We start from the raw sequence: 27,284 nt of genomic DNA, 5'->3' as shown, positions 1-27,284 counted from the left end.
CATTGTCGATTAATCCATTAATTATTTTCTTAATTAATCGATTAGTTGTTTGCTCTATAAAATGTCAGAAAATAGTGAAAAATGTCAGTCAGTGTTTCCCAAAGCCCAAGATGACGTCCTCAAATGTCTTGCTTTGTCCACAACTTAAAGATATTCAGTTTACTGTCATAGAGGAGTAAAGAAACCAGAAAATATTCACATTTAAGAAGCTGGAATCAGAGAATTTTTACTCAAAGCAATTAATCGATTATAAAAATAGTTCAATGGTTGACAACAATTTCATTAATTGTTGCAGCTTTAGAAATGATCAAAAAACAACATGAAATGAGTTTTAAATCTTCATATTTATTTATTTAGAAGTAGTTCTCTGGTTTGCAACATATACGCCCGTTGTACAAGGAATATTACAGAGAGGTACAGGTTTTTACATGTGACTCTGTCATGTACATAGACTTGGATTTTCAGATGGGTACCCAAACAAGGGAGACGTTGCCCGTATAGTGTTTAGCCAGTGTCGAATCTGCTTCATATTTCCCCCACAAATGTTAAAGGTCGCATTAAAGGGCACATGACACAGTCCACAACCCTGTCAACATCACACATGTACTATACCGCCCAACCAGTCAAAGATAAGCTGAATAATCACATCATCAGGGAACACTCAGCATAGTTTCCAATCATTCAAATCCCCCTCCAACAGAATCACTGGAATATTTGTCCATGCATACATAAGTATACTATATATGGTAAAAAATATAGCATTTGGAATAAATACTTATATAATTTTTAGAGCAAACTGTCAGACAATACTTGTTATATATTTTTCACAATACTGTATGTACATGTATTTGGGTACATTTACAGGAACAGATAAAACTATATATTTAACCCCATGTGGAACAGATTTGATTTCACTTCTTTGGTGTTGAGCCAGTTATGAAACCATATTACATCTGGGTCACACTGGATTAAACATATGGATGCGATTCACTTTAAGACTTAATACACAGGCACGGAAGACCAGATATACCAGATATACTTCACACAGCACAGATCGGATCATCCTTTAGCTGTCTGAAATGTGGGAAGCTACACAGAATCTAATTTATGACCCTTAATATTCAGACAAACCAGTAATGATCAGATGTGCTGCGTTGAGTTAAAATAAATTCTTTCTGATCCTGTGTAAACGCAGCCTCATCGTTGAGAAAATCTGTTCTACTTTGTGACTCAACAAATGATCTGATTACTAAGCCACTGTTGACAAATCCCCATTGTTGCTGAGGAATGCAGCCATTGTATATATATATATACTACTATATAACTTTTATATAAGAGGTCTATCTTCATGTCAATCTTTATTATAGTCCCATATTAGCACCCATATTAATAAAGTGTCTGGGAATGAGAGAGCGCTGGTGCAGCACCTCGTGGTCAGATCAAACTGCACCTCAGAAAGAAGGTTGTTAATTTCAGCACTACATGCCGTAGGCATAGAAATATAATTGTATTATGACTGAAGCAAACCAATTAATTTGGAATCCATCTCTCTAAAAGTAGTAATAAGAGCTGAGATGTTTTATGTGTCACTAAGAAACAGATACTGAAGACTCTCCAGAGTCTTGGACCTCAATCTGGCCTCTGTAGAAAGTGATTTATTTTCTGACTGTAAATGCAGACTGGACCGTCGTAGACCACACAGATATGGCAGTTGTTACAAATGAGTGGTATTACCCTTTTAAACTGCACCTTCAGTAACCCCAGCAAACCCCAGTCAAACAGAAAACAGTTGTTTAATGTCTTCTCTGGAGGAGTCAGATACAGTAACCCAGACCTCTGGGTTATCTTGTCTTGGAGAAGTTTATAAAAGAAAGCCTGTGTTACAAACCGGGGGTATGGAGTTTGAAAGACATGGGCGTTTTTACCAGACAGGGAGGGTCAAACAAAACAATACCACTGGTTGCATTATGGGAATTAGAGTATCCAGTGTTTTTGGAGCTTGAATCATACTAAAAGTAAGGATAAGTCGGCCTCTGCTGCTTCCATTGTGACCACTGAGGGATCCCCAACTTTAGGAAAGGGCAATACTAAATTGCTGGAGTACCTTTAAAGCTTTAAAGCTGCACTTGATTCGACTGTTATCAGGCCATTAAATAGGCGTTATCGGTCGCTATAAGCACCATAGTTGTGGGTCATTAGGGGCCTACTATGCCTACTATGTTGCAAAAGTGAAAGCGAAACTTAAACGCAACACGTAAAACTGAATGAAACATTATGTTTTGAAGACATACAAAAACGCTTCTTTAGGTTTATTGGCAACAAAACCACTTAGTTAAGTTTAGAGAAAACCATTTTGTTTTGGCTTAAAATAACTATGTTTCAAAAGTGAACACAAAGACAAAACTACACATTGTTGGTTTCACATGGGATCATTCATCACCCTGACCTCCATATATATCAAGTTGCCTATACTACAGTGCCTGACTTCTGCTTCTGCTCCTGTCATAATTACTACGGTCGCAGGAGGTCGCTGTTGTGTTCTTTTATACCTTCTTTCAGTGATCTACCATGTGAATAGATGATAAAACCTTCTATTGGGTGTAGTAGGCCCCTATTGACTCGTATCTATGGTGCTTATAGCGACCGATGACGCTTGACAACAGTCTAATCGGCTGAAAGCTTTGATTTGAATGTCAACTTTCAAAACACAATGACGTATGGTTATGTCCCTCTCCAGAAGGGGTGAAAACAATCCTCCAAATTATTGATTACTTTGTTTCCTGTAAACTTCCTGACCTGCTGGACATTTAGGGGTTTTCTGCAGGGGTCACTGAAGGGGAGCTGTTAAGTTGTAAACATTTTATCAGACCAGTACTCCTGTTTTTAAGATACTTTATAGGAATATGGGTGTACGCTTGTGGAGAGAAGAAGAAAAAGACCTGGAACACATTTTACCTCTAAAATGTAGGACGGTCATCTGATTAAGGCTAGACCAAAGCCACTCCCCCTCTAGCTTCTGATTGAACAGGTAGTATTTTCATTAATATTGCTTCTTTTAGGACTGCAAGCCATCAACAGCCCATTGCTTTCGGTTTTAACATCTTTAACATTTTGAAATATGAATGCCTTGAGGCAGGAACAAAGGGAACCAGTGTTAGTAACTTGAAGATGTAACAGGCAGATCAGATCTTCATAATCAAGAGTTTCTTAGAGATTAAGTGTCTTTAGTCGCACATGGTAAAAATATTCATTCCTATGTCAGCCAGCCTATGTCTCAGTTAGTCCCATAATCCATGCCAGTATATAGTTAGACTTGCTACATAGTTTTCTTGGAATGTATCACAGCCAGCCTGACATTCATTGTGCATTTCGTAGCAGTTGCATACAGGATTTGATTTTTAAACGAGCAGGCGAACAAGACACACGTTATATTTGAACTGAAGGACGGAGGACGAGAGAGAGAGATGTTAATCATGAGAACAGACAGTATTACAACATACTGTTGTTTAGTACTATAGGACAGACAGTAGGGGGAGTAACTGTGTATTGGCATGCAGCACCTTCTGAACAGGACTTCTTATTAGAAGACTTTCTTTAATCTGGTTATATATGTAATTATAAAAATCATTTCTTTTGTGTCCAACAGAAACATTTTACCTCCAACGAAACCATTTGTTTTTCAATAATTCACACATGACGATCACCCATGTCCCCGTATGCGAAACATATCATTACTATGGCAAAAACAATACATTAATAAATATTGTTAAATATCCACTGAATGATGGGGAATTTCACCAGACGTTCTACTCTATAATTCACACTTTTGGAGATATATAGTTTCTTGTGGACACCGATATTAGAGAGGACTATTTACTGTACACAAACACAATAGAAAAGTGCAGTAGAAAATACAGTTTCTGTGTTTGTTCATGATTATAATCTGTTAGAATAACATTCTACATATACTATGTTCTCAATAATGGCTTATGTCCAAATATGAAAAGAATGATGTCGATGTCATGAAGGAAAAAAATAGAAATAATGTCATATTTAATATATCTGAAAGGTAGATCATGTGCTTAGTATTTTGCTTGAAGAGCTAGTTGATGATAAGAAGCAGCAGTTCGTCAGTGTCTCTTCATCTGCTTGCCAGTCCGTCCGTCCCTGCTCCCTCTTGGAATATCCTGTCAATCACACTTGTCGTCATGGCCACGTCTTATCATCAATTCTACCGGGCCCCGTTTGTTGTCTGTCCACCGAGTGGTTGATGCAGCATATCCATAAACACCCACGGGGCATGTTGGCAGAGATGTGGAGGAAGAATTTGGGCGTACACTCCAGTGTCAGAGGTTTCTATGTAGTTCCACGGTAAACAGAGCAGCTCACCCACTTTTTTTCCATACAGAGTCTTGTATGGTGTCACCACATGTGCCTCTTTGTTGGTGGGCAGAGGGAAATTGAAGGGTTGGGGGGTTGGCGAGCTGGAGTGGTGGGGAGAAGTAAACAGGATGGTCCTGGCTCAGAGGAGGTCTGTGGTAGACGAGGGCTCAGAGGTCTCAGTGTTGGCCTTCAGGAGGTCAATTATCTCTTGGTGGGAGGCTGCCTCTGCCGCCGACCGGGCTGTCTGTCCATTCTGGGGAGAAACAGAGAGAGAAACATGTCACAGTTTTACGTCAAAGATCATTGCAGTGACTCTTCTTATCCTGACAGGGGCAGTGTTGTGTTGCTCTTTCTCAAGACATTATAGTATACTGCACCTGCCCTGATGTAGGCAGCACCACTACTGAGCTGTAAACAACGAGCTGGGTTCAGTATCTGGAAATTAGTTTAACCTTTTTTCCCTTCTTGAAATGCCACATGAGATTATCATTTGTCATTTTTCTGTAAATCTGATTTTATCATTTTCTTCCCAAATTACACATCAAAATGTGCAACAGAGATTATAATAGTATCCACTGATAATAAGCTTCTCTACGTACGTCATGCAGAAATTGCCTGTGTAATAGACCAGGGTTAAATAATAAGCCTGGGGAGGGTTTGTAGGATATAATGAAAGGGAAATGTCCGAAGACATAAACATCAGTAAGAAAATTGTTGACCCTTTTAATATAAAAACATTTTTAAGTCCTTTTCTCCAGGACCAATACGAACAAATACTGCAACAAAAAAGACCTATACAAATTAGAAAAAAAATATGTTATTTGTTGCAGCTGCACCTTTTTCTTTCATATATAAGCTAAACAACCAATTTAAAAAGCAATGCACAAGCTTTACGGGGATCTGTCAAATTTACATGGATGCTTTTATTGTCACTGCTCTTACTGATGAAAAAACAACAACTATGTTTGTGGTTTTGTTGTAGATGTTTACCTGTAGATTCACCAATATTGGCGATGCTGTTCGCGTCTATTTTCAATTGCTGTATTCATCAACAGCTCAGATATGCGTAGCTGTCTCTCATTGAACCCATCCTACTCATTACTTATGGAACAAGTCATGCTCTACTAACAATTATCCAAAATGAGAATGATAAAGCCGTCTGTATATAGTTTGAGATTGGTTGTGTGCTTGACACGGAAACATTAATTAAGAAACATAGCTTTACATTTTCTCCGCTGACTGAACGCTCTGTAATACAGCTTATAATAACTTCCTGCATCATTCTCACAGTGTGTTCTGGTGTTTCCTATTCATTCTTCTAATCAAAGGCTTGATATTAGACATCGCAGCAAACTACAACAGACAAGGCTTCTTGATGTCTCAGCACAGTGTGAATGTTGTGTATTATACTTTGTATAAATATACAAACCTGCTTGACTTACTTGCACATAATATAAAATAGCTTGCCAGAACTGCTGATTTCCTCAGTTTTGATATAATGTTTGTCCTCCACTAGCACTAAATATAGTGCGTGCTCATGTGTTGTCATGGAGTCACACAGCAAATAATCTACCAGAGGCACACGGTTGAGTTATCGGATGATTGCAGGACACGTCTGTACAGATTAATCTTGGTTGTCCATGTGATGAAGAACAATCTAGTGAACGGCTGTACTGAAGGCTTATCATGATTTATAGCTAATTGTTGAGAACACATGACATGAGGTGTTCTCTGAAGTCCCATCCCGCAGGACTGGGCAAGAAAAAGTGTTGTAGAAATGCTTTAATGTTATAGTAGTTGTTGGAAGAAGCGACATGTTGTGTTAAATAAGGAGTGACAATACTTGCATCCTTCGGGAGCTAGAATCAAAGCCCACAGTTTGATTCAGGTGTTGAGGTGGGGTTTAAGAAATGCTATACGAGTGGCAGCAGTGTTGCAACCATAGGCTGTATTTATAGATAGACGACGCGTCTCCACTAACTCCCACTGTACAAAAGTAAAGTCAAAATATCCCGGATATGAGTAGGGATGCACCGATACCAATACTGGAACGCATATCGGGCTGATACTGACTCAAATAGCTGGATCAGGTACCTGTGACAATGGGGCCAATCTATTCAATTCAATTCTATGTTTATATACTACGCCTGAACCAATCACAAGCCGAGAACGGACACAACTTGTTGGCGTGATCCACCTAGCTGCTATGTTAGCACCACGGCAGCTGTTTGGCTAGAAAGACACAACAACTAACCATAATATCTCTATAATGATCAAATTGACACATGTTCTATTACAGACTTGTGACGGTTATGGAAATTTAAAGTTACATCTCCTCTCTCGTACAATTCCCAAGCCTCCAGCTCCACGACTACTTCACTCAGAGCAGCTGTCAATCATGACATCTCACCCCCTTTTTATAGCATCAAATAACTAATTAAACCAAACTTATCAGAAAAATGAAAAACTACCTAAAATGACAGAAACCATCTTTGAAAAAAAATATTTGACGTGTACTTTGAAATTTTTTTGTTTGGCCCATGTCCCATGCGCTAACATGGCGAGGGCGGGCTTTTTGACCTATACTGCAGCCAGCCACCAGGGGGTGATCAAGATATTTTGGCTTCACTTTTAGGGAGCTGTCATGTTATCCTTATTTATATACAGTCTATGGTTACGACAGTGTTTACAGGATTGTTTGCAAGGAGTCAGTGCAAGGCATCAGTGGTGATGTGGCTGTTCTCTGACTGGGCATCTCGGGCTGCAGGGGAGAATCGACAATCCAGAGAAATCAATAATGTACGAGGTTGAACAATCAATCTACTTTGTGTGGGCCTGGCATCAGCTACTGTATGCTCTTTTACAGGGCACCTAACACTGACCGCAGGGGCAGCCTAATATCTAGTGACATATTCCACAGTATGTGTGTGCTGTGTGACCATTCATGTAGTACAAGCTGCAGATAACTAGCTCTTGAAATGAAGCAGTGATCCCTGACATTTCAGTAACCCTTAAGGAAGAGTCATCGCGGTCGAAATGAAGCCAAAGACACATAAATACATGCCACTGTGGGGGTTAGAGAGGTGAACCCATATTGAAGTCATGTTTTGCCTACAGACTCTTTATTTGTCTCTGTATTTTATATTAGGGGTGTGACGATTCACTCAGCTCACGATACGATACACGATATTGGGTTTGGCTTTGTCTCAGCCAGCTGATCAGTTTACCAGTAAGATACATGACAAACTAGAATGGCACTCGGAGAGCGCAGACCTCTGCCGAGCTGCCCGAGTACGATTTCCCCCCCTCTCCGTTCAGCTTGAGCCATCATCCGCGTGCCTACTGCCAGCTTTAGTTTCAGTCATGTGTAGCCGAGGGTTACGCTGCTCCTGGACTTTATGAAGATAATAAATTAATAACACGGAGGCTCCGTAGTATAACGTATCTTGGCTTTACACTTGCAAAGTTTTATTGCACGGGCATAATTGTCAACTCGTCTCTGATCAGCTGTTCACTGACTGCGCTGTGTGTGTTGATGTATGTGGGCCTATGAAAGGAGGACGGGTCACGGGCGGACATGGCATGGCTCTTGGGGTATGGGGTATGACACATGCGCAGTGTAACTGAAGCTGCGGCCGTGCGTTGCGATTGGTTCATGTCGGCGAGGGCAGACCAGGTTTTACTGCGCATGTGTTGTACCCCAAAGATATGACGTGTACTCAGCCTCCTTCCATAGGCCTTGCAGAGCAGCAGGAAGAGGCTGCAGCTTTAGCCCCGGAGCACGTATGTACGTATGTACATAGTAGCTATTATGCCCTGATATCGCGATTCAGTTTTTTGTCTCAACGATGCATATTGTCACGTTTTTATATCGCGATATTTCATGACACGATATTTCATGACACGATATTTCGTCACACCCCTATTTTATAGCGTCTGTCAGTGAGCATATTTGGTCTGTGTTGAGCTGCATTCTGTTATTTACAATGACATTGTGATATACAGTATTTTAAACCTGGCAACGCACTAAGGCAACAGTTCACGCATGGGACTGCATGCTAAAACATCAGTGGAGCTGCACTGTTTATGCAGTGAAGTGCATAAACAGCAAATGACTCAATTTATGTCCAGTTACAAGAATAGAACAAAAAAAAAAAACAGCTTTGAGGACAAAACATCCTGGTCAATCTGAACAAGAACTTGAAGAGGTCTTTAACACATTCAGAAGGCATCTCACCTTTGATAACTTCCAAACAGTCCAGTTGACAGTGTAATTTCAACTTTGCAGTATACCTTATCTATGAGGCTGGTGTCACAGCGACCTGTCTCCAGCAGCATACGAACGATGTTTGTGTGTCCATGTTCGCTGGCACACATCAGGGCCGTGGAGCCCTCGCGGTCCTGGGCATTTACATCCGTACCGCAGCTCAGGAGCAGCTTCACCATGGCAACGCGGCCGTGGCACACCGCAAGCATGAGTGCCGTCTGACCTGCCTAGAGAAAGAGAGCGAGAGATACAGATAGTTAGGATTAAACTGAGTGAGAGGGAAGGTATGAAGGGGAGATAAAGAGATGCAGGGTCGGGGATGAGGGAGGGAATAGAGGACGAGAAGGAAACGTAAGTGAAAGGGGCAAATTAACATGTGCAAAAAAGGAGAGTAGAGTGTCATGTTTTGAAATTGAACATATGTATCTGGACTATATTTCTGCATAAAGTTTAAAGTCACACAGAAGTTCAGTTTTAGCAGATTCATTTCTTTCCGAATGTGCAAACGGTGCTTTCAAGGGTTCCTGACACTTCAGTATTCTTTACCTAACATGCTATTCCCTCCCATTTATAAATTGTGTTCAGTTTGAACTGTAGATGGCCTCGCTGTCGAGAAACATAGTGTGTATTTCTGTAAAGTGACCCACTTGTAAAAATATCCTAAGATGCACTGATTTCCCTAGAGGATTCATTAGATTCCCAGGCTTACTGTGCCTGAAATACAACTTCCTGTCCAACAACAACACAACACAACCAATCCTTTGATAATCAGTGAATTTAGTGGACCCGATGAGTTAGTGCAGGCATATTCATTACCTGTCTGGAGCATGCGTTGACGTCACCTAGTTTCAACAGTTGTTGCGCCACCTCCAGGTCATCAGAGCTCTCAGCAGCCGTCAGTGCAGCGAGCATCACTGGCGTATAGCCCGCCTTGTTCACATTGTCTGTCTCGCATAGACCTGAACACACAAAGATAATATTTTACTAAGTCAAAGAGAGCATTTTCGAGTCATTTCGTGCAACTGCGTGTCTCTGTGAGTGTTTGCATCTCACCAGTGTCCAGCAGCAGTTTGACAACAGGGAAGTTTGAATGCGACACGCTGTAATGGAGGGCCATATTCCCGTTGCCGTCGGTCAAGTTAACCACGTATGGCAGGAGAGTGGGTGTGGTTAAGCCCACTTGTCGCAGGTATAATCTGACGGTATCGGCCTGCGAGTCTTTCTGACTGGAGATCTTGAACCACTCCTGGTAGAGCACCACTAAAACCTGGCGCTGGCGAGAGAGGAAGGAGAGAAACGATATAAATGAAACAGCCGCCCGTGGCAGCATTTTTACTGTTCCTTGAACATCATTTTTACTGTTTGGGCTGTTGAGCAGCCTGAGGAACGGCACTGTAAACCACATTATTCTACTCCGTGAAGTTAAGGAGCTCTAACAGAACATCCACAAAGAGTCTGAAGCATTTTCCCTAAACAAAAATACATTGTATCAGTGATTCAGAAGCTTAGTAACTGACTAACTGAAAACCATGGACATTGACTTTGCAGTCCAATCAGATTTGATAAAGTACATAGAATCATTTTCCCCAACTTTGAAGAATTAAAATAACAGCCAAAAAAAAGTCTTACCATTTCTTTATCTGGGGATGAAACCTCTTCCATGCGGTCTTTTACATAGAGGCAGGCGTCTATAAACCCCTGGTCAACTTTCTCCCTGCCAACAAAGACCAGATGACAGTAATAATTTCAATCATTTTTAAAAATATTTTTTGCGTCAAGAACTTTCAAGCAGACTGGGAGTATCTGAAAAACATCCAAATTTAACCCAGCACCCCCCGACATCTGTTCTTTCCATGGTTTTCTTTACTGCTTTTCCAGGTTCAGTGTGGAAATACCATCAAGTCTGCATAACATATGGCCACTACGGCTACTTTGGTTCTTGTGTAAATTCTATCTCGGATGAAAACAAAAGATAAAAGATGCCTTGCGGGCCTCTGCAGCGTATACACACACATCTGTCAACAGTCTGATGCATTGATGGCACATGCAAACCTCCACGGTAACAGTTTACACTGATTCACTGTCCAATAATATCCACCATGTGCTCAAACGGCTCGTCTATCATGCAAACTGTACATCTCAAGCAGCACTAACGCCTCGTTTACACACAGTTTTGTTTTGTGTCCATAAATCCGTATACAGAGTACGCACCCTTGTATTCAACGTAAGGAAATCATCTAGCATCTCTTTACGGTAGTGGATAGAAGGTAGAAGATATGGGAGAGAAGTTACAACATAGATATAACAAGTGTTTTTATATATCTATATGTTACTGTCTCTACTAATCTAGGGCTGTCCCGGATACCATTTTTTGGGCTTCGAAGCTTTGTTGGGATTTATTCTTTATTTCATGGGCTATTTTGAGATTTATACATCATTATTTCATACTTATATATAAACAAAAAAACGAAGCATTCGAATAGTGATTTGGAGGTCGAATACCATGGTAACGGTCAAAGCTTCGAAGCATTTGGGTCAGCCCTAGACACGTCATATTTATAATTTTTTTCAAAGTGAAAAGTTTCGCATATTTACATTAGTAACTAGTAATAATTTACATTGGTAGCATGCCTGCTGTGTAACATAGTCTTTAATGGTTCATACGTCTTTAAACAAAATAGTTCACAAAACTGCTAAATATGCCGTTGAACTTTTCACTTAGAAAAAAAAATTATAAATAGAGCTGTATAACTTTCATCAATCAGTTATTCATTTGATAATTCAACATGCTAACTTCCTGTGGAACACAGTGCATATGGTCCGTCCATAATCTGCCGCAAAAGTTACATTTTTCAACCTACTCGAGGCAAATTACACACCCAAAACAAAAACATAAGGAGGAGTTTCAAAAACACATCAGAGATGACGGAGGTTCCAATATGAATGAATGAATGAATGAACTTCTGGTTGACTCGCATACAGAGCTATATGGAAATGAAGCGTAAGTCTGAGTGGATCACACTCTCACTGTGTACTGTACTCTAGCAATAACACACACATACTATATGTACCAGCACACACACACATAGGACTGATCAGACAGGTGCTGAGTGATGAGTTAATATAAGTCCTGCCTTCTCCCAGAGGCCCCATCTAGTGTCTGGCCCCGGGGCCCTCAACCCTGTCCACATCCCTGAGACAGATAAGTGATCAAACGCTGCTGGTTATTTGCTTTTTGTCCCAGACTCTTAGCACTTCATGGTTTAGTTGTGTGTGCTTGTGTGAAGCTTACTGTACATTAAAGTGTACGTGGAAACAGGTGTGCATTTAGTGTGTATGTGTATGAAAACAGAGGCTAACGGTGTGTGAGTGTGGCAGTGAGTCTGTGCAAGATAGTAAGAGGTAAGCAGGGATGTACAAAAGTGTGAGTAGGTATGTTTTAATTGGATTTCAGTGTGTGTGTTTGAGGCCCACTGTATTTTGGAGCGTCATTCAGCACCTGTCTGAGTATGTAGGCTGTAGCTGGACACAAAACAAAGCACTCGCTTGTGCTTACCCGACATCATACGTCACGCTGTCTATGGCTGTGTTGTGCTTTAATTGCTTTATATTCCTTGCATTAACTGTGTTTAAATTATTTCATTCACTTCATGATATGAGCTACAGTGGGAAGTTGTTTCATCACTGAATATGAAACTCTTCTCGCCGTGTTTATTTTGTTTCATTCACTGTGATTGAGAGCATGGATCACAGTGAGCAGAGGGGGAGTTGCAGTTCAGATGGCTTTGTGTTCCTGAAAAATAGAAGATGCCTGAGCCTTTTTTTAAATCTGCCTCACGTATTCTTCACCATCAACAACATCTATGCCACCATCGGAAAGCAGTCCATGCTCCACAGCTACGGCGCCACCTAACCCCTGACACACAACTATAAATGAAGCCGTCTCACCCTTCAGCCTGGTCTTCCAGGCTGCCTTCTGGATCCAGCAGGCCTAGTTCAGCCTCCTTCTCTGCAGCCACAGCACCTCCTCCCTCGGCTGAGACCTCTTCATCCTTCTTCTGGGTCTCTGATCCCTCTTCAGGCTTCTCTGCCGGCTGAGGCTCAGTCTCCTTTTCCTTTTTCTTCTCTACCTCTGGTTCTGAACTGTCTTCCTCCTCCTCCTCCACCTCCACCTCCACCTCCACCTCCACCTTCGACTTCTCATCTCCACTGGACTCTTCACTGGATGTGGACTCATAGCTGGGAGTGGACACAAACAAGTTTCAGAGCATTGACACCAACATCATCCACATTCTGCCATCTAGAATAAAGCTTTTGCATACTCTAGCCCAGGGGCATCCAACCTTTTTTACCTCTGAGAGCTAATTTGACAAAATGAACATGGCCGAGAGCTACTCATAGCACCACGTTGTACATCGCCAATAGCAGACATAATGTCTGTCTTCCTTTTATGGTCCGTTAATAACGTTTCAGCCACCACAGTCATCGCCTCTATTACAATCTCGCCGTAGGCAAATGGCTTTTTGTGTTTCGTTAGGATATGCGCCACTAAACGAAACCTCTGTTGATGCGGTGGCCTTTGTCAGTTTGGTAAACAGAGACTGTTGTCCTCACTAGGGCCTCAAAACAGTTTCTGGATTCAATTTAAATTGAAAGTTAAATGCATCAATCTGGTGGACTTTGAGAGCTAAGTTAAAAGTCTAGATCCATAAAGAACTTTTCTCTAGTAAACAATTTAATCATAAACCCATTGGTTGTATAGATGTAAATGGTGATGACACGACATCAAAAGTCACAGCCACAAAGTATGATTAACGAGATGGGCTCCGCCCGGTTGAACGTTGCGCCGGGAGCCCCATCCCTCCCTACAGGGAGAGAGGGCGCAGCGAGCACTAAGTCTACGGAGCTGGCTTTTTGCACGCATTTTAAACGTCAACATCTCAGGCGATCATGTTCATTAATTGTGAGAAGTCAAAATCTTGCTCGCGATTAATATTTGATTAATTGTGCAGCCCTACTATGCAAGTAAAAACAAATATGAAAGCAGTTGAGTCAACACAAGCCAAGGCTAGATAAATACTAACAGATCATTACCCTCCAGGCCTCGAGCGTGACATGAAAAAGATGCTTGTCTAATGCAGCCTTGGCCCACATATCCAAAACATCCTTCACACGGTTAAACATACACACGTAAATCCATAGGTATGTTTGCACACTCGTATATACAAGCTTGGACAAAACCCAACCTTGTTCAGTGAGGAAAGGTTGATGACATATTTAGAGCTGGTGTGTGTGTGTGTGTGTGTGTGTTGGTGTGTGTGTGTGTGCGTGTGTGTTTGATCATTGGTGTGTATCATGAAGGAACCTCTGTGACGCCAATGATCAGATAAGTCTTATATTCAATGCCACTGATTCATGCGTATTTGTAGACATGCACACACAGAGACACCACACCACAAGAGGCGTTCAGGGGCCGCAGCATTCCCCGGATTCCAGAGAAGCTCAAGGGAGAGCAAAGATAGGTTAGACCATCCCAGGAGAAGAAATGCAAACAGCAGCCCACTTCCTGGTGTGGGCAGGAGACTAAAGATAGTCCGAGAAAATATTGTTGTCTGACATGTTTGTCTCATTATAAATAGCATCTGTAACATAGACATGGAGAGATATTTATTGACAAGAACAGGAGTTTAAAAAGTCAGAAAAGACAAACTAGATGTGGACCATCTTATATAACTTGTTCATGTTTTTATAAAGAGCAGATCCTCACAGTACCACGAATGATAATTCACTATTTGCTGTGGAGAATGGTTGCAGATCATTACTAAAACAGGGAGGAAGGAATAGACTTCACCGCAGCTCTGACAAATAATAGCAAAGGCGAGCAGGTCATAAAACAGTGAAGCTCATGAATGTAAGAACAGGAAAATAGGAATAAAACAGATCTCCTAACGGCAGCCGTTTCCTTGATATGCAGGAGGTAACACCACCGGGACGCTGTAGACACGACTTTCGAAAACCAGTAATGAGGAATAATAGAAACAAATGTGTCATTAGATGTGTGCATGGTGCTATTAATAAACATTTTATTCTTCTTGTGACTCATTAGATTAGCTTTGCCATCTTTGTAATTTCACGCGAAATGAGACCAAGCACACATTTAAAAAAGTCTACGATATCTTGGCTGAAGAGAGAAGTGTATCATTTGTCAAGGGCCGTGTGCACAACTGAGGTCATTACTATGAATGTGTGCATGTGTGTGTAGCTCTGTAGCTGTGCATGTTTGTATTTGTCTACAAAAGTGTCTCTTCACATTCTTTTGTGTGTTATTGTGAGGACAAAGGTCACATTGTGGGGAACCACTTCCCATCTGGGGACAAAATGTGGTCCCGACAACCAATTTTTATTTTAGCACTAGACTTGGTTTTGGTTTTGCTGAGACGTTTAGGCTAAGGGTTAGGATCACACATGTAGCAGTTATGGTTAAGGTTAGGGTAAGCATCCAGGGTATTTTTGGCCTTGTTCAGACCTGGTATTGACATGCGTCCTGGGTGATCCGATCACAAGTGGACGCACATGTTTATTAAAGAGCGGGGAAGTGAGATCCGATCACAAGTTGTCACTCAAGACGCATGTGGAGACGCGTTCTAATGCCAGGTGTGAGCAGACGTACTTAAAGCTGTCCACTTGTGATCAAATCAACCAAGACGCATGTTAATACCAGGTCTGAACAGTGCCTGTGTGTGTGTGTGTGTGTGTGTGTGTGTGCGTTTATACAGGTACTTTATGTTATAACTGTAACACCAGACAGCTAACTATAATCACATCAGCTAGAGGGAATAATCTCCCTGCTTTGAGACGCACCTTTGTTCTTCCAACCACAACCATCTGCTTACTTAAAATTCATCAGCGTTTACAAGCACACGTACACACACATACGCACACACACTCTCACACTGCATCCAGCCTCAGCAAACGCTGATGTAAGCACACTTGCACAAAGCACTGAGGTATCATCAATACTGACAAAAATATGCGCACACATCACATAGTGTACAACACATATTCATACGCACTCACATTCACACTCCCAGTAGCAGCAGCGAGGTCAAATTCAGGGCAGTGTGTCTTCAAGTGAGCCTCGACGACTAACAGCAAGAAGCAGCTGTGGGAAGCACAGCTGGACTTAGTTCACAGACGCTGTGGTCAAACTTACAATTTAGTTTGTACTAATTTTCGGATTTTGGGACTGAGAATATTGTTACTGCTGCTTGTGGATTACCAAAGTGTAAGGATGAACGCATATTTACCTGGCTAAAATTGTTCATGATGAACATTCAAAAAATATTTTTAGATTAAGTTTATATTTACTTTTATCATACTGTATTATGTTTTTTTTTTCTTTCTATAAGACCAAATCCATCCAAATCATTTGACCTACTCTACCTCTAAGGATTGCCTGGAGTTATTTTCTGGCTAACTGGCTAATCCGACTGAAGCCACTTTGCAAAATGTAACACACTAAACCTGAAAACTCTGAAAATTGAAGACATGTAATCCCTGTTTTTGAAGAATTTCTTAAATTAAATCAGGATAGAATAGAACATAGAATTCAGTTATTGTGCAATAATGTCCACAAAGGATGCCCAGATGTTAGTTCTCCTGTAGAGGAAAAAAAGTAACAAAACATTCATGGACACACAAATATAAATGCACAAAAACACACTGCAGCCCACACAAAGATATGAATCACATAGAGAGATTGGACGCTGATTAAAAAGAAGATTTTACCCTCCATTCACCCCAACAAACTTCAGGTTTTTCTTGGCTCCCTTGCTCCCTTGCTTGTCAGCAACACCATTTTTCTTCATAATAGATTTGAGACCTGGTGAAGAGGAGGACAGAGAGAGAGAAAGAGGGCGAACGAGAGAAAGAAAAGAAAAGGGAGAGTGGGAAAAATTCATTAAGCCTTTGTGGAATTTGAGTGGGTGTTTGTGTGTTTTGTGCTAGACAATTTCTATTCTGTATTATTCCCTACATGAACTCGTACGTAAACACAAAACGCAGTAGGTTGTTTGTCAGTAGCTCATATGAGCATTTAAGATCTGCCACCCCTTTTGTTAACGCAACTATAAAACTGCGTCATTACACCTTGAGCTATTGCTAAATGAATGATTTGACAATCAATTCAACTATACTTGCTGTCGGTGAGCGAATGAGCAGACTGGTGACAAATTTGAGAAAAAAGTGAATGAAAGAGTAGAGAGAGGAAATATGTATGATCTTTGCAGTTACCAGATCCTTTGTAAACTCAATACACACTTATGGGAGATTTTGAACATGTTCAACCTCCAGTGGACTTTGTCACCTATCTGTATAACAGTTACTGTAATGGAAAGCTCTGTAATTTAATAACCTCTAGAAAAACATGTCTACATGTCTACCCACATACACATACATTTTTGTAAATGGAACTACTCAGAGAGTCATACATAACGTTTCCTCAAAAGGCCAATGTGTATCACTTCGGAGGATCTATTAGCAGAAATGTAATATAATATTCATAACTATGTTTTCATTAGTGTATAATCAATCTAAGAATTGTTGTATTTTCGTTAGCTTAGAATGAGCCCTTCATTTCTACAGTACATAGGGAGCGGGTCCTCTTCACGGAGTCCGCCATGTTTCCACCAAACACTGGCTCTAGAGAGAGACCTTCAAGTTTTCACGTTACCTGAAGGCCATCGTAGTTCTCCAAAACTGTGAAACTGCGGTAACGTGAGCCGCAGATTGCAAAACTGTGGTACCGCCAGCCGCCATCTGACTTCCGTTGCTCCGTGTAGTAGTGTTATTCTGGTAAGGATGGCCTCTGAGCGAGGTGAATGGCGTTACCACAGTTCTGCACTCGGTGACTCACATTACCGTAATCTTGGAAAAGGAGGAGTGAGCAGAGGGGTACTCAGTTGGTTGCAATCTGCAACCACGCCACTAGATGCTGCCAAATCCTACAAACTGTACCTTTAAATCAAAATGAAATCTTTATCTTTTAAACATCGAAGAAAAAATTCTGAGGAAGCAGTCTGTTTTTCTCCACTATGTGTATCCAGCAAAAAAACAATCAAAACAACTAAGTAACTGCGTTTAAGTAAGTTATACGTCTAAAGGCTGAGTAAAAGCAATACATCAAACTGATTTTGGTAGCTCATGATACCACAGACAATAATGGTTTGCACATGTTGGCTGTATTTCTTCGTGCAAAGTGTATACAGTATGTCTGAAACACTGAAACAAGCAGTGTGTGTAAAATGTAACATTTCAAGCCTGGATGATGTTGAGGAACTGGATGCAATTACAACTAAATATAGCTCATCGAATACAGTAGTGTGGAATCCATGTTGGCAGAGCAAAGGGAAGCTAGGGCCTCATCTATATATCATACAAAGACAATAATAAAACCAATGTGAGTGAACACATTGTTGAGAAAAATAACTTTTCTTAGTAGAAGTGCCTGACAAAAAAGTGTTAATGTGAGCTCATTAAGGATTACCCAAGTAAGACATGATGACAATTAAACTCTGAAGAACTTCATCAGGTCGATTGACAATTGCAGTTATTTTGGCTCTACAAACGTTCAGGAACTCTCCAGAGGGCGATGTACACAGGTCAACATTATAGGCCGTATTGACAACATACAACCTTGACATTGTCAGTCCTTTTTATGTATGTAACAGCCCTATAATTGATGCTGCATGGGCTCCTTTGCTGACTCCCCTTGGCTCTAAGCCCGGCATGGCTGTCTTAGTTGTGCCTGACAGCGAGACATGGCGCAGAGCCTCTGTTATGTTTTATGCAGGGACATAAGGATGTGGCTTTGAGCCAGAAACCACCAGCTGAAAAGATCCCAGCGACCACCACCTACAAAGCTTTTAGATCCAGCATTTCTCTGGAGATAGCAGCAGGGAGAGGAGAAGCTTAGAACTTATTCAGCATTTTAATACATCCACCATCTTCTAATAAATAAACCAATAGTGTAATTTAACCTTCCCTCACTGTGTCAGAGATATTTCACTCATCCATACAAATCTCTAAAGCTCAACTCGAGTCTTTGATGACGGGGATGAGTGAGAGATCTCAATGCAAAAGTAGAGGTTTCTGTTTCAAATATTTGTGGAAGTAAAACACTGATGTAACTGAAAGGAGTTGGGCTGGGAATCTCAGATGTCAGAGATGTGGAGAGCAACCACAAAGACACGGGGAAACTCTTGAGAGAGCACATACTGTACAGTATCTAGGCATGCGCATGCACACACAAATCACTTAAAACCACTCTGGTCTGTACTGTACTCCCAACACTGAACTTAAAATGAACTCTGAACATAAAATATGTGTGTGATAGCAGAGTGATTCTGTGTTTCAGCTGCTGGGCCAGAAACAGAACAGTGAGACATCAAGGGAGGGGAGGAAGGCATCGTCAGTTTGATGTGTGTGAGGGTTTGTGCTTGAGTGTCCATTTGACTGTGTACTGTAAGTAAGTGTTTGTACGCATATTTGTGCACATGAGTGCAGATGTGTGTTTGTCCATACTATGTGAAGCAAGAATTACATACTTGATATACAATATATATGTGAGTCCAACCAACCACTACTCTCATGGTCTCGTATATACCCCATGAAATCAATTTGTATGTAATCCACGTAATCGTGAACCAGGAAGTATAAAGCCCCCCCCGCCCATGTGAAATCAGAAGTCGATGTTGATTTATTTGTCACAAAACTTCCTTACTTAAGTTACGCCACTTTCAGAGTTATTTTAACCCAAACCACAATCTTTTCCTAAATCAAACCAAGCTGTTTTGTTGCCTAATCCTAACCAAGTTGTTTTGTTGCCTAATCCTAACCAAGTCAATCTTTTCCTTAACCTAACCAAGTTGTTTCCTGTGAAGACAGAAGTTTATTTTGAAAAGACTGTATGCATGTAACGAGCGGAAATTGACACGTGTCATATGTCAACATTCGTAGGAAAATGCACAAAAAATGAGGAGTAACTTTTTGTTAGATATCATACGAACCGTTGTATGAGGATACGTTGACCCACCCTGTATGACAGCCAATACATACTGTATCTTTGAAACACCGTATGTATTACATTTATAGACAATACAAATGTGCTGCCATCATAGATGACCTAATATAATCTAATATATTTTAATGCAGTTTTTCCAAAGATAATACTATTAATTTATCTTCCACTGTTACACTAATGTTACTGCAATTCAAGCATGTATAAATATAAAAGAGGGCTTTTATATGCATATCTTATACCTGCATTGTATAAAATAAACTATAAAGAAACAGGTTGTGCAAACTGATTTTAAAAAATTATAAAATAGAGTTGGGGCCAGTTGAGTTAAATCCTGTCCTCTGCAATGTTATAGAAGCTTCAGAAGAAGATCAATCGCATCCAAAAAGGGAAACACACCAGACAGAAATAACTTAACTCTGAACTAGAAGGCAAGGGAGACATTTCCCTTTCAGGTAGACCACTGAGAATAATTGGGAGAGTATTAGTGGGTAGATGTGACTCTAAATCACTGTTCATATCACTCGGAGTCATTAGACTACTGGCAAAGTATCAGATAATTAAGTACCTAGAAGAGAAACCGGTATTATATTTCAGACAAGGGAAATGGGATCCTTTTTTCCTGACTTTTTCTACTTAAACTGCAGAGTCAAACTAATATCTAATCACACTGTCACAGTTCAGCCGGGGACATGAACAAGCGTGGGAATGACACAATAATTCACAAGGCAAAAGCTTGCAATAAGAACGCCGTTCCTGCTTTAGGGGTGTCATTTTCACCTACTGATTGCAATGTAAATGAATCCGTGTGAATATGTTACGCTCAGAGCTAGTGACATAAAGTAAAAAGTGAGAAAGACCGCTTATGACGTGTGGAAGGGGAGATGGATAGGTCCAACAAACACATGACTTTTAACCAGAAGAGTGTTCGAGACCGATGTTTTGTTTTGTAAATGAGAATGTCGGTGAAAAAAAAAATGTCGATCCTGCTTTTGATTTCGATGCTCGAGATCGGAAGCTAATTTCAATCGATTTCCGATTTAGAATCGACACCCCCAAATCCAAGAAAGTAAAGTAAGTAAGTAAAGATGTCAAGCAATACCCTTCACTCCTACCCTAACCCCAGTACTGCATGTCTAATTAGTCCAGTACACAATAATCCTTGTGTTGACATAGTAATATTGATAAAAGCTCCAAAAGACATGATTTGACGGCACATCAGTATTAATTATTTTTTAATTGATAATAAAATAGGACTGACTGGTGTGGTTTCAGGTTGTAGTGAAAAACAAACTACAGTCGCTAAGAAGCATGACAACACCACCTTGTTGTCAGTTTGATAGTAATAGTATCTGTCTTACATCAGCTGAGAAGTACGCTGGTATGAAGGAATAAGCTTTCTACCTGGACTTCTAAAAAGCGTTACACAAGTGACACCACAGAAACCTGTCAAACCTTTCTAGCAATGTTTTGCTGCTGCTTTAGACCTTTTTGTTCAGGGGAGAGAAGTAAGCATGGGAAATAAATAATCAAGGATACTGAGGTGTACATGTACAGATTAATCACAAGGCTTCTTGGCAGAGATCAGAAGGAACATTTTGTAATTAAGTGGCATGGAGAGAGGGAGCTGTGAAGGATCATTTCAGTGAATATGAGTTTGGAATGGATTCAGCTCATTGTGTCCATTACAAATATTGAAGCTGGTACTTTATATGACAGATGTGTATACAGAAAAAAAACTGTGGGATACTAAATGAACCACAGGCCTACCTTGTTCTTGCTGTTTGCTGGCAGCAGCTGCTTTCTGGGCTGGGGAGTAGAAGGCAGAGAGGACACTGAGGGAGCTGACCAGTTGACTTTGAATGGAGCTCATTTTGGATGGACCAGGCTTCCCTGCTGGTTTCCCTGTTGCTGCTGCAGGGACTGCCTTCCCTGCAGGCTTGGCCGAGGCTCCTTTCCCTGCCTCTGCTCTTTTCCCTGCCTCTGCTCTTTTCCCTGCCGTCTGTTTCTGTGTGCTGGGGCTTTCCTGCTGGCTGGCCGTCTGTTGAGTTCCAGAGCTGCTCCCCAGCTGTGCCCACTGCTCGCCCAGAAGCCCCGTTATCCGGGTTACGACTTGGCCCAAAGCCGCAGGCGATGTTGGTGACTCACCGGAGCCTCTGCGAGGAGGCTGGGCCTCGCCAGCATCCCGACCGGTTTCAGTTGAACCACGACGTTGGGCTGTTTCGCTGGAGCCTCTGCGCAGTGATTTTGTCACGCTCGCATCTTTGTTAGGGGGTTGAGTCTCACTGGAACTTCTACGAGAGCCCTGAGACTGAGGTTGGGCGTCACATGACCCCTGGCGAGTTGGGCGGGTCTGGGCTTCTCCTGATCCACGATTAGGAGGTTGCGATACACCGGATCCCCTCTGTGATGCTTTATGCTCTTTGGAGTCCCGTCGAGTTGCAGTGGTTTTAGACTGTGCTTGGATTGATTTGGGACGGGTTTGGACTTCACTGGAGCCCGGAGGCGGGCCCTGAGTCTGAGGTTGTGATTTAGGTTGTTTCTCACTAGACTCCCCAGGAGGCTTCTTTGCTAGGATGGGGTCCTGATCCTGAGATGGAGATGGGGCTTGTTTTACCTGTGGTTCAGAGAGCTGTGTTGGGATTTCGGCCTCAGGCTGTGGTGGATCCTGTACTTGCACCTTGGGCTGGATTTTTGTCTGGGGCTGGGGCTGCTTGGCTTGAGTTTCACTGGATCCCCTACGAGGACGCACAGGTGCAGCCTGAAGCTGAGGAGGTACTGGCTGTGCCTGCTCTGCTGAGGGCTTCCGGCCTCTCTGGGGTCGTACAGGAACTACTGTCTTCACAGCTGCACTCTCTGCTGCTGCTGCTGCTACAACCGTGTCAGTGACCACCGTTTCTTTGATTGTTGCCCTCACAATCACACCCTCTGCTGTTTGTTTCTTCTCTACAGTCTCCAGTGCAATCTGCTGCGTTTCCGTTACTTCGCTCTTTGGGGGTTCAATTTCTTTTGTTTCTGAGTCTTTCTGTGCCGCTTCAATCTTAGATTCTGTACTTTCTCCTGCTGTAACAACTGGACTGGTGCGCCCTTCATCCTGACTCACAATATCTGAAACTACAGTTTGTTCAACTCTGCTTTCTAGAACTGTAATTGAACTCTCTGTGACAACTTTCATGACCACACTTTCACTGTCTCCACTATCTATTTGAATTCTTTCATTTGCTTCCATATCTTCCACTCTTTGACTGGCCACAGCGGCTACATCTTCTACTCTGTCATTGCCTGCACTTTCTCTCACTTGAATCTCTGATTCTGCAGCTCTGGCTGGATTGTTATCCTGTCGTCTTTCTGCCTCTGTCTCAGTCTGCTGGTCTGTCCTCTGTGCCTCCACTGTCTCTGTAACCCTGTCCACAGTGTTCACTCTCTCCGTCTCTGTCTCACGGTCTACACTGCTGGCCCTCGGCCTCTGTGGATGGTCTGTTGCTGTCTCGCCCTCTGTCTCTGTGACTTGGTTTACCCTTTCTGCTACGGGCGTCTCGGTGGTCTGATCCTGAGTGGGGATCCTCTCGGTTACTGTGCCCCGTTCCATACTGTTGGCTCTGGGTCTTGGTGGGCTCACAGCAGCTGCTTCTGCCTCCACCTCGGTCACCTGTTCATTTGTGTCAAATTCATGAATCTCTGTTCCTTGATCTATACTTCCAGCCATTGGTGAGGGTACAAACACTTCAATACAGATCCTATCTGTATCTGTTCCCTGATCTACTGTACCAGGTGATTCTGTCTCTGTCTCTTGGTTGGCAAAATCAACTTTCTCTGTCTCTGTTCCTGTGTCAATACTCTCTCTTCTTGGCCTGCTCTGTACTTCTGGAGAACACACCTCCACTCTCACTCCATCACTCAGTTGTAGTATCTTCTCTTCTTTTACCTTGTTCTCATCCATTTGTTCTTTCAAACGACTATTAGTTCTCTCCAGGTCTTGGCTAGCCTGAGTAAGTTTAGCCTCCAGTATCATTAGCTTCTCCTGCAAACTTTGCATACTTTCTTGGTCCTCAAGTTTTACTCCTTCTGCTGCATCACCATCTTGAATACTGCTAGTCTCTGAGTCTTTTATAGCCACCCTAAGTGATGTTAATTCCTGTCCTGCATTGTCCCATGATAGCTTTTGCACTGCATGCTCCAGTGGACTCTCTAATGTCTCTTTTTGTTTGTCTGATTTTTCTAACGGCTGGGTTTCTTGCTCTGACAACCCACCCATTTCTCCATGTGCTGAGGAACTCTTCAAAGATTCCTGATTTATCTCCCTCTCTTTTTTACTTTTCTCTGTAACACCTTGTTTCCCTTTCCCTGTTACCAGCTTTGTTGGCACACGCTCTGAAGCGTCTAAACCTCCCAGGGGTTGAGTCATCAGAGCTAAGTTGAGCCCTTCTGAAGGTCTCTGTCCTTGTGGCTGAGTGCGTGTCCCAGAATCAGAATTCGGTGCTATTGTAGAGGATGATGTGGAAGCTTGGGCTTGGGCTTGGGCTTGGGCTTGGGCTTGGGTTTGGGCTTGGGCTTGGGCTTGGGCTTGGGCTTGGGCCTGGGCTTGGGCCTGGGCTTGGAGCTGGGCTTGGAGCTGACGCAGTAGCTTCTCCCTCTCCTCCCTCAGTGAGCAGATCTGAGCCTTGAGTTCTGGGATGGTTTTCACCTGCTCTTCCAGCTCTCTGACCCGCTTCAGTGCCACTGTGATCTGCTGGTGCAGCCCTGTCCGATCCTGAGGAACACACCGTCTCTCTGTTATGTCCGGTGAGGCACGGAACACGTTCTCCGTCGAGCCACTCTCTGGTGTCACCACAACACGGTCTGGACTGCTTGAATCAGAACCTTTCCGCTGTGGTAGGGTGATGGGCATGCTTGATGCTCGGAGCAGGTTCGGACGGCTTTGAATCCCTCCAGTTTTCTCTTCAACATCCCGGGCCCCAGCTCCTACTTCATCTCTGGGCTTTGCTGAAACGTAGCCAGCTCCCTGACTGGTTGTCCCCCTGCTCTGGGTGGAAGTTCCCCCTTCACTTGCCCTGAAGTCGAAGATCTGTTGGACCTCTGTCACCCGCGATTTAGGCTTGGGACCCAGGGTGGATGTTCCAGACCATGTGCTGTCCTTTTCCTTAGGGGCAGGCCTGGCCCCATGCCCAGGAAGGCTGAAATTTCTGGGCAGAGTGCTGAATTTGGGTGGGCCCTTGACCCTACGCTGAATGTGGACCCTTTTGATGGTATTGCCTTTTTCAATGTCGTCAACATACTTGAGGAAGTCCAGGTCCAGATGGAAGCCATAGGGAGTTTCCACTGAGTAGGGCAGCTGCTTCCTCTGAACACCACCCTCACTGGCTTTGGTCTGAAAGCCGTTGGCTGTTAGGAATTAACATGAAAATCGATCAATGAATCAATCAATCAATCAATGCTTCTCCTCCCACTATTGCACATAATAACAATGATAATAGCTCAAATTATACAACTAAAATGTATTTATATGTGCAATTGCTTGATCAAATGATCATGAACCAAATCACAGATTATCATCTACATTATTATTCCTTTTCACCCACTTGTACAGACAGGCTGTAGTGTGCTGCACACATGGTGCTCCATTATGTAAAACCATATCACTTACTGGGAAGTAATTATCATGCAGCGAATGCGCCAAAACAAACTAATCAGCATGCGACATGCTGCTCATGCTGTGTCAATTTATGAAAACTGGAGACGGTTATCACCTGAAGGAAATAAACCCTTTACTACTTTTGGCCACATAGAGGAACAGGAAGTTAAATGTTTAACCCTTTTTGTCAGATAATGTGTGTTCTACATGACCCATTTACTATTGTAGAAAAAGAAGAAAAATCTGATTTATGGCACAACAAGTTAGAAGCAAGGGGATTGTTTGTTTAAATGCAGGCTTAGTGGCACTCACCACTTTTCTTGTCCATCATGGGAGGCGGAGTTCTCAGTCATCGACTTGTGTTTGCTACAGTTGGAGCCGGCAGCCTGGATAAAACAGAAGTGAGAGAGCTGTGTGAGAAACTGAAATATTATCCATCATTGTCGTCTGAACAGAACTGAATTCTGCAGTGTCTAATTTTTACAGGCGAATGACAGATCTGTGAAATCAAATGAAAGAAAGGAAAACAGCGTCTGGACCTTGTGGATAAGGTTCCAGAAAATGTGCAGCCTGAAACAGCCTGAAGGTTTCCTATATTGAAGTTATTTGTTCTCCAAGAATCACTTATTACAAATATTTATAATTGTAATAACAAATATTTGTCTCTCTGAGATAAGATATTCAATAAGTTATGTAAGGCAAAAAATATATATATAACATCTAAGCCATTTGCAACAGTATTTTGAATTATATCAAATGTGCATGCAGTAATATTCTAATGGCACAACAAAACACAGCACTTGGCTAATAAATAGGCGTTATCAGTCATTATAATCCCCATAGATGTGGGTCAAGAGGGGCCTACTACACCCACTAGTAGGTTTTATCATCTATTTGCATGGTAGATCCCAGAAAGAAGGTATAAAAGACCACAAAAGCGACCTCTTGCTCGCGTAGTAATTATGACAGGTGAAGAAGCGGAAGTCAGGCGCTGTAGTATAGACAGAATGAAAGTCCATAAGGGGTGGAGGTCGGGGACAATGGACGGGGCACAAAACACAGGGTTTTCACCCAGGAGACCTGAGTTTGCATCCCCTCGTGTAACCAACAATGTGTAGTTGTCTTTATGTTCGTAGTTATTTATGTTTTTTTTTGCCTAAACATAAAGAAGCCTTTTTGTTTGTGTTCAAAACGTGACATTTCATTCAGTTTTACAACATGTTAGAATGGGTTGCTTTTAAGTTTCACTTTCACTTTTACAACTTAGTAGGCGTAGTAGGCCCCTCATGACCCACATATATGGTGCTTATAGGGACTGATAACGCCTATTTAATGGCCTGATAACTGACAAATTGTTCAGTATACAGCAGGGCATTATAACAGTGCTAACAGTCCAGATGGTTATACTAGAGTGAGGAAAGGCATTTCAATTATTTGGCTCATATGCAGCTATGACTTTCAATGTACTAAAAAGGTAAATATGCAGTTAATTATTATGCAGTCTCAGCTACTTTACTGAAGACAACATTATGAAGTTACACCAAGCAACAGCAAATATGACGAGTACAATGAGGGGAAAGGCAGCGCCATGGTGGCCCTTAACTTTAATTTGCCTTGCTGAGCCAGACTTTTAGAAGCCATTTAAAGTCAACACGACCCTTGGCAGGCCCACAGAAGGGAACACGTTCCATTTGGTGCCACTGTGCATCATTTGTTCCACTTGGAGAAGCCAAGAAACCGGAGCCACTTGCCCTTTTTTTTTACAATGAGCTTACTGAAGAGAAGAGCTAAGTGAGATGGAAAACAATTCAGCAAGGGGAGTCAAAACTTTTAAGGGCTTATGTAAAGCTTCCTAATAAAATATCCAATACTAATAATAAAAGAGTGAGCTGCACAGCTCAAATCCATATTAAATGAACACTTGA

The 27,284-nt window shown here is 42.0% G+C and overlaps 1 protein-coding gene across 5 annotated transcripts in view; it reads right to left on the bottom strand.

Moving 5' to 3' along the window:
• Window positions 1-325: 325 nt before the first annotated feature.
• Window positions 326-27,284, bottom strand: part of kank4 (KN motif and ankyrin repeat domains 4) — an 86,372-nt gene continuing 59,413 nt past the window's right edge. For 4 of the 5 annotated variants that reach the window (XM_074634958.1, XM_074634957.1, XM_074634959.1 and 1 more), the window contains exons 2-10: window positions 25,672-25,745; window positions 21,498-25,109; window positions 16,439-16,532; window positions 12,599-12,889; window positions 10,280-10,364; window positions 9,704-9,923; window positions 9,467-9,609; window positions 8,677-8,877; window positions 326-4,636 (exon numbers count right to left, since the gene is read on the bottom strand). In XM_074634958.1, the coding sequence (XP_074491059.1) occupies window positions 4,523-4,636; window positions 8,677-8,877; window positions 9,467-9,609; window positions 9,704-9,923; window positions 10,280-10,364; window positions 12,599-12,889; window positions 16,439-16,532; window positions 21,498-25,109; window positions 25,672-25,690 (4,779 nt within the window). In that variant the 5' untranslated portion in view covers window positions 25,691-25,745 and the 3' untranslated portion in view covers window positions 326-4,522. The remainder of the gene's footprint in view (window positions 4,637-8,676; window positions 8,878-9,466; window positions 9,610-9,703; window positions 9,924-10,279; window positions 10,365-12,598; window positions 12,890-16,438; window positions 16,533-21,497; window positions 25,110-25,671; window positions 25,746-27,284) is intronic. The other variant, XM_074634960.1, reaches the window with a different exon arrangement.

This window comes from Sebastes fasciatus, chromosome 5, assembly GCF_043250625.1.
Source record: "Sebastes fasciatus isolate fSebFas1 chromosome 5, fSebFas1.pri, whole genome shotgun sequence".
Lineage (NCBI taxonomy): Eukaryota > Metazoa > Chordata > Actinopteri > Perciformes > Sebastidae > Sebastes > Sebastes fasciatus.
This window is presented reverse-complemented; position numbering and strand designations above follow the sequence as displayed.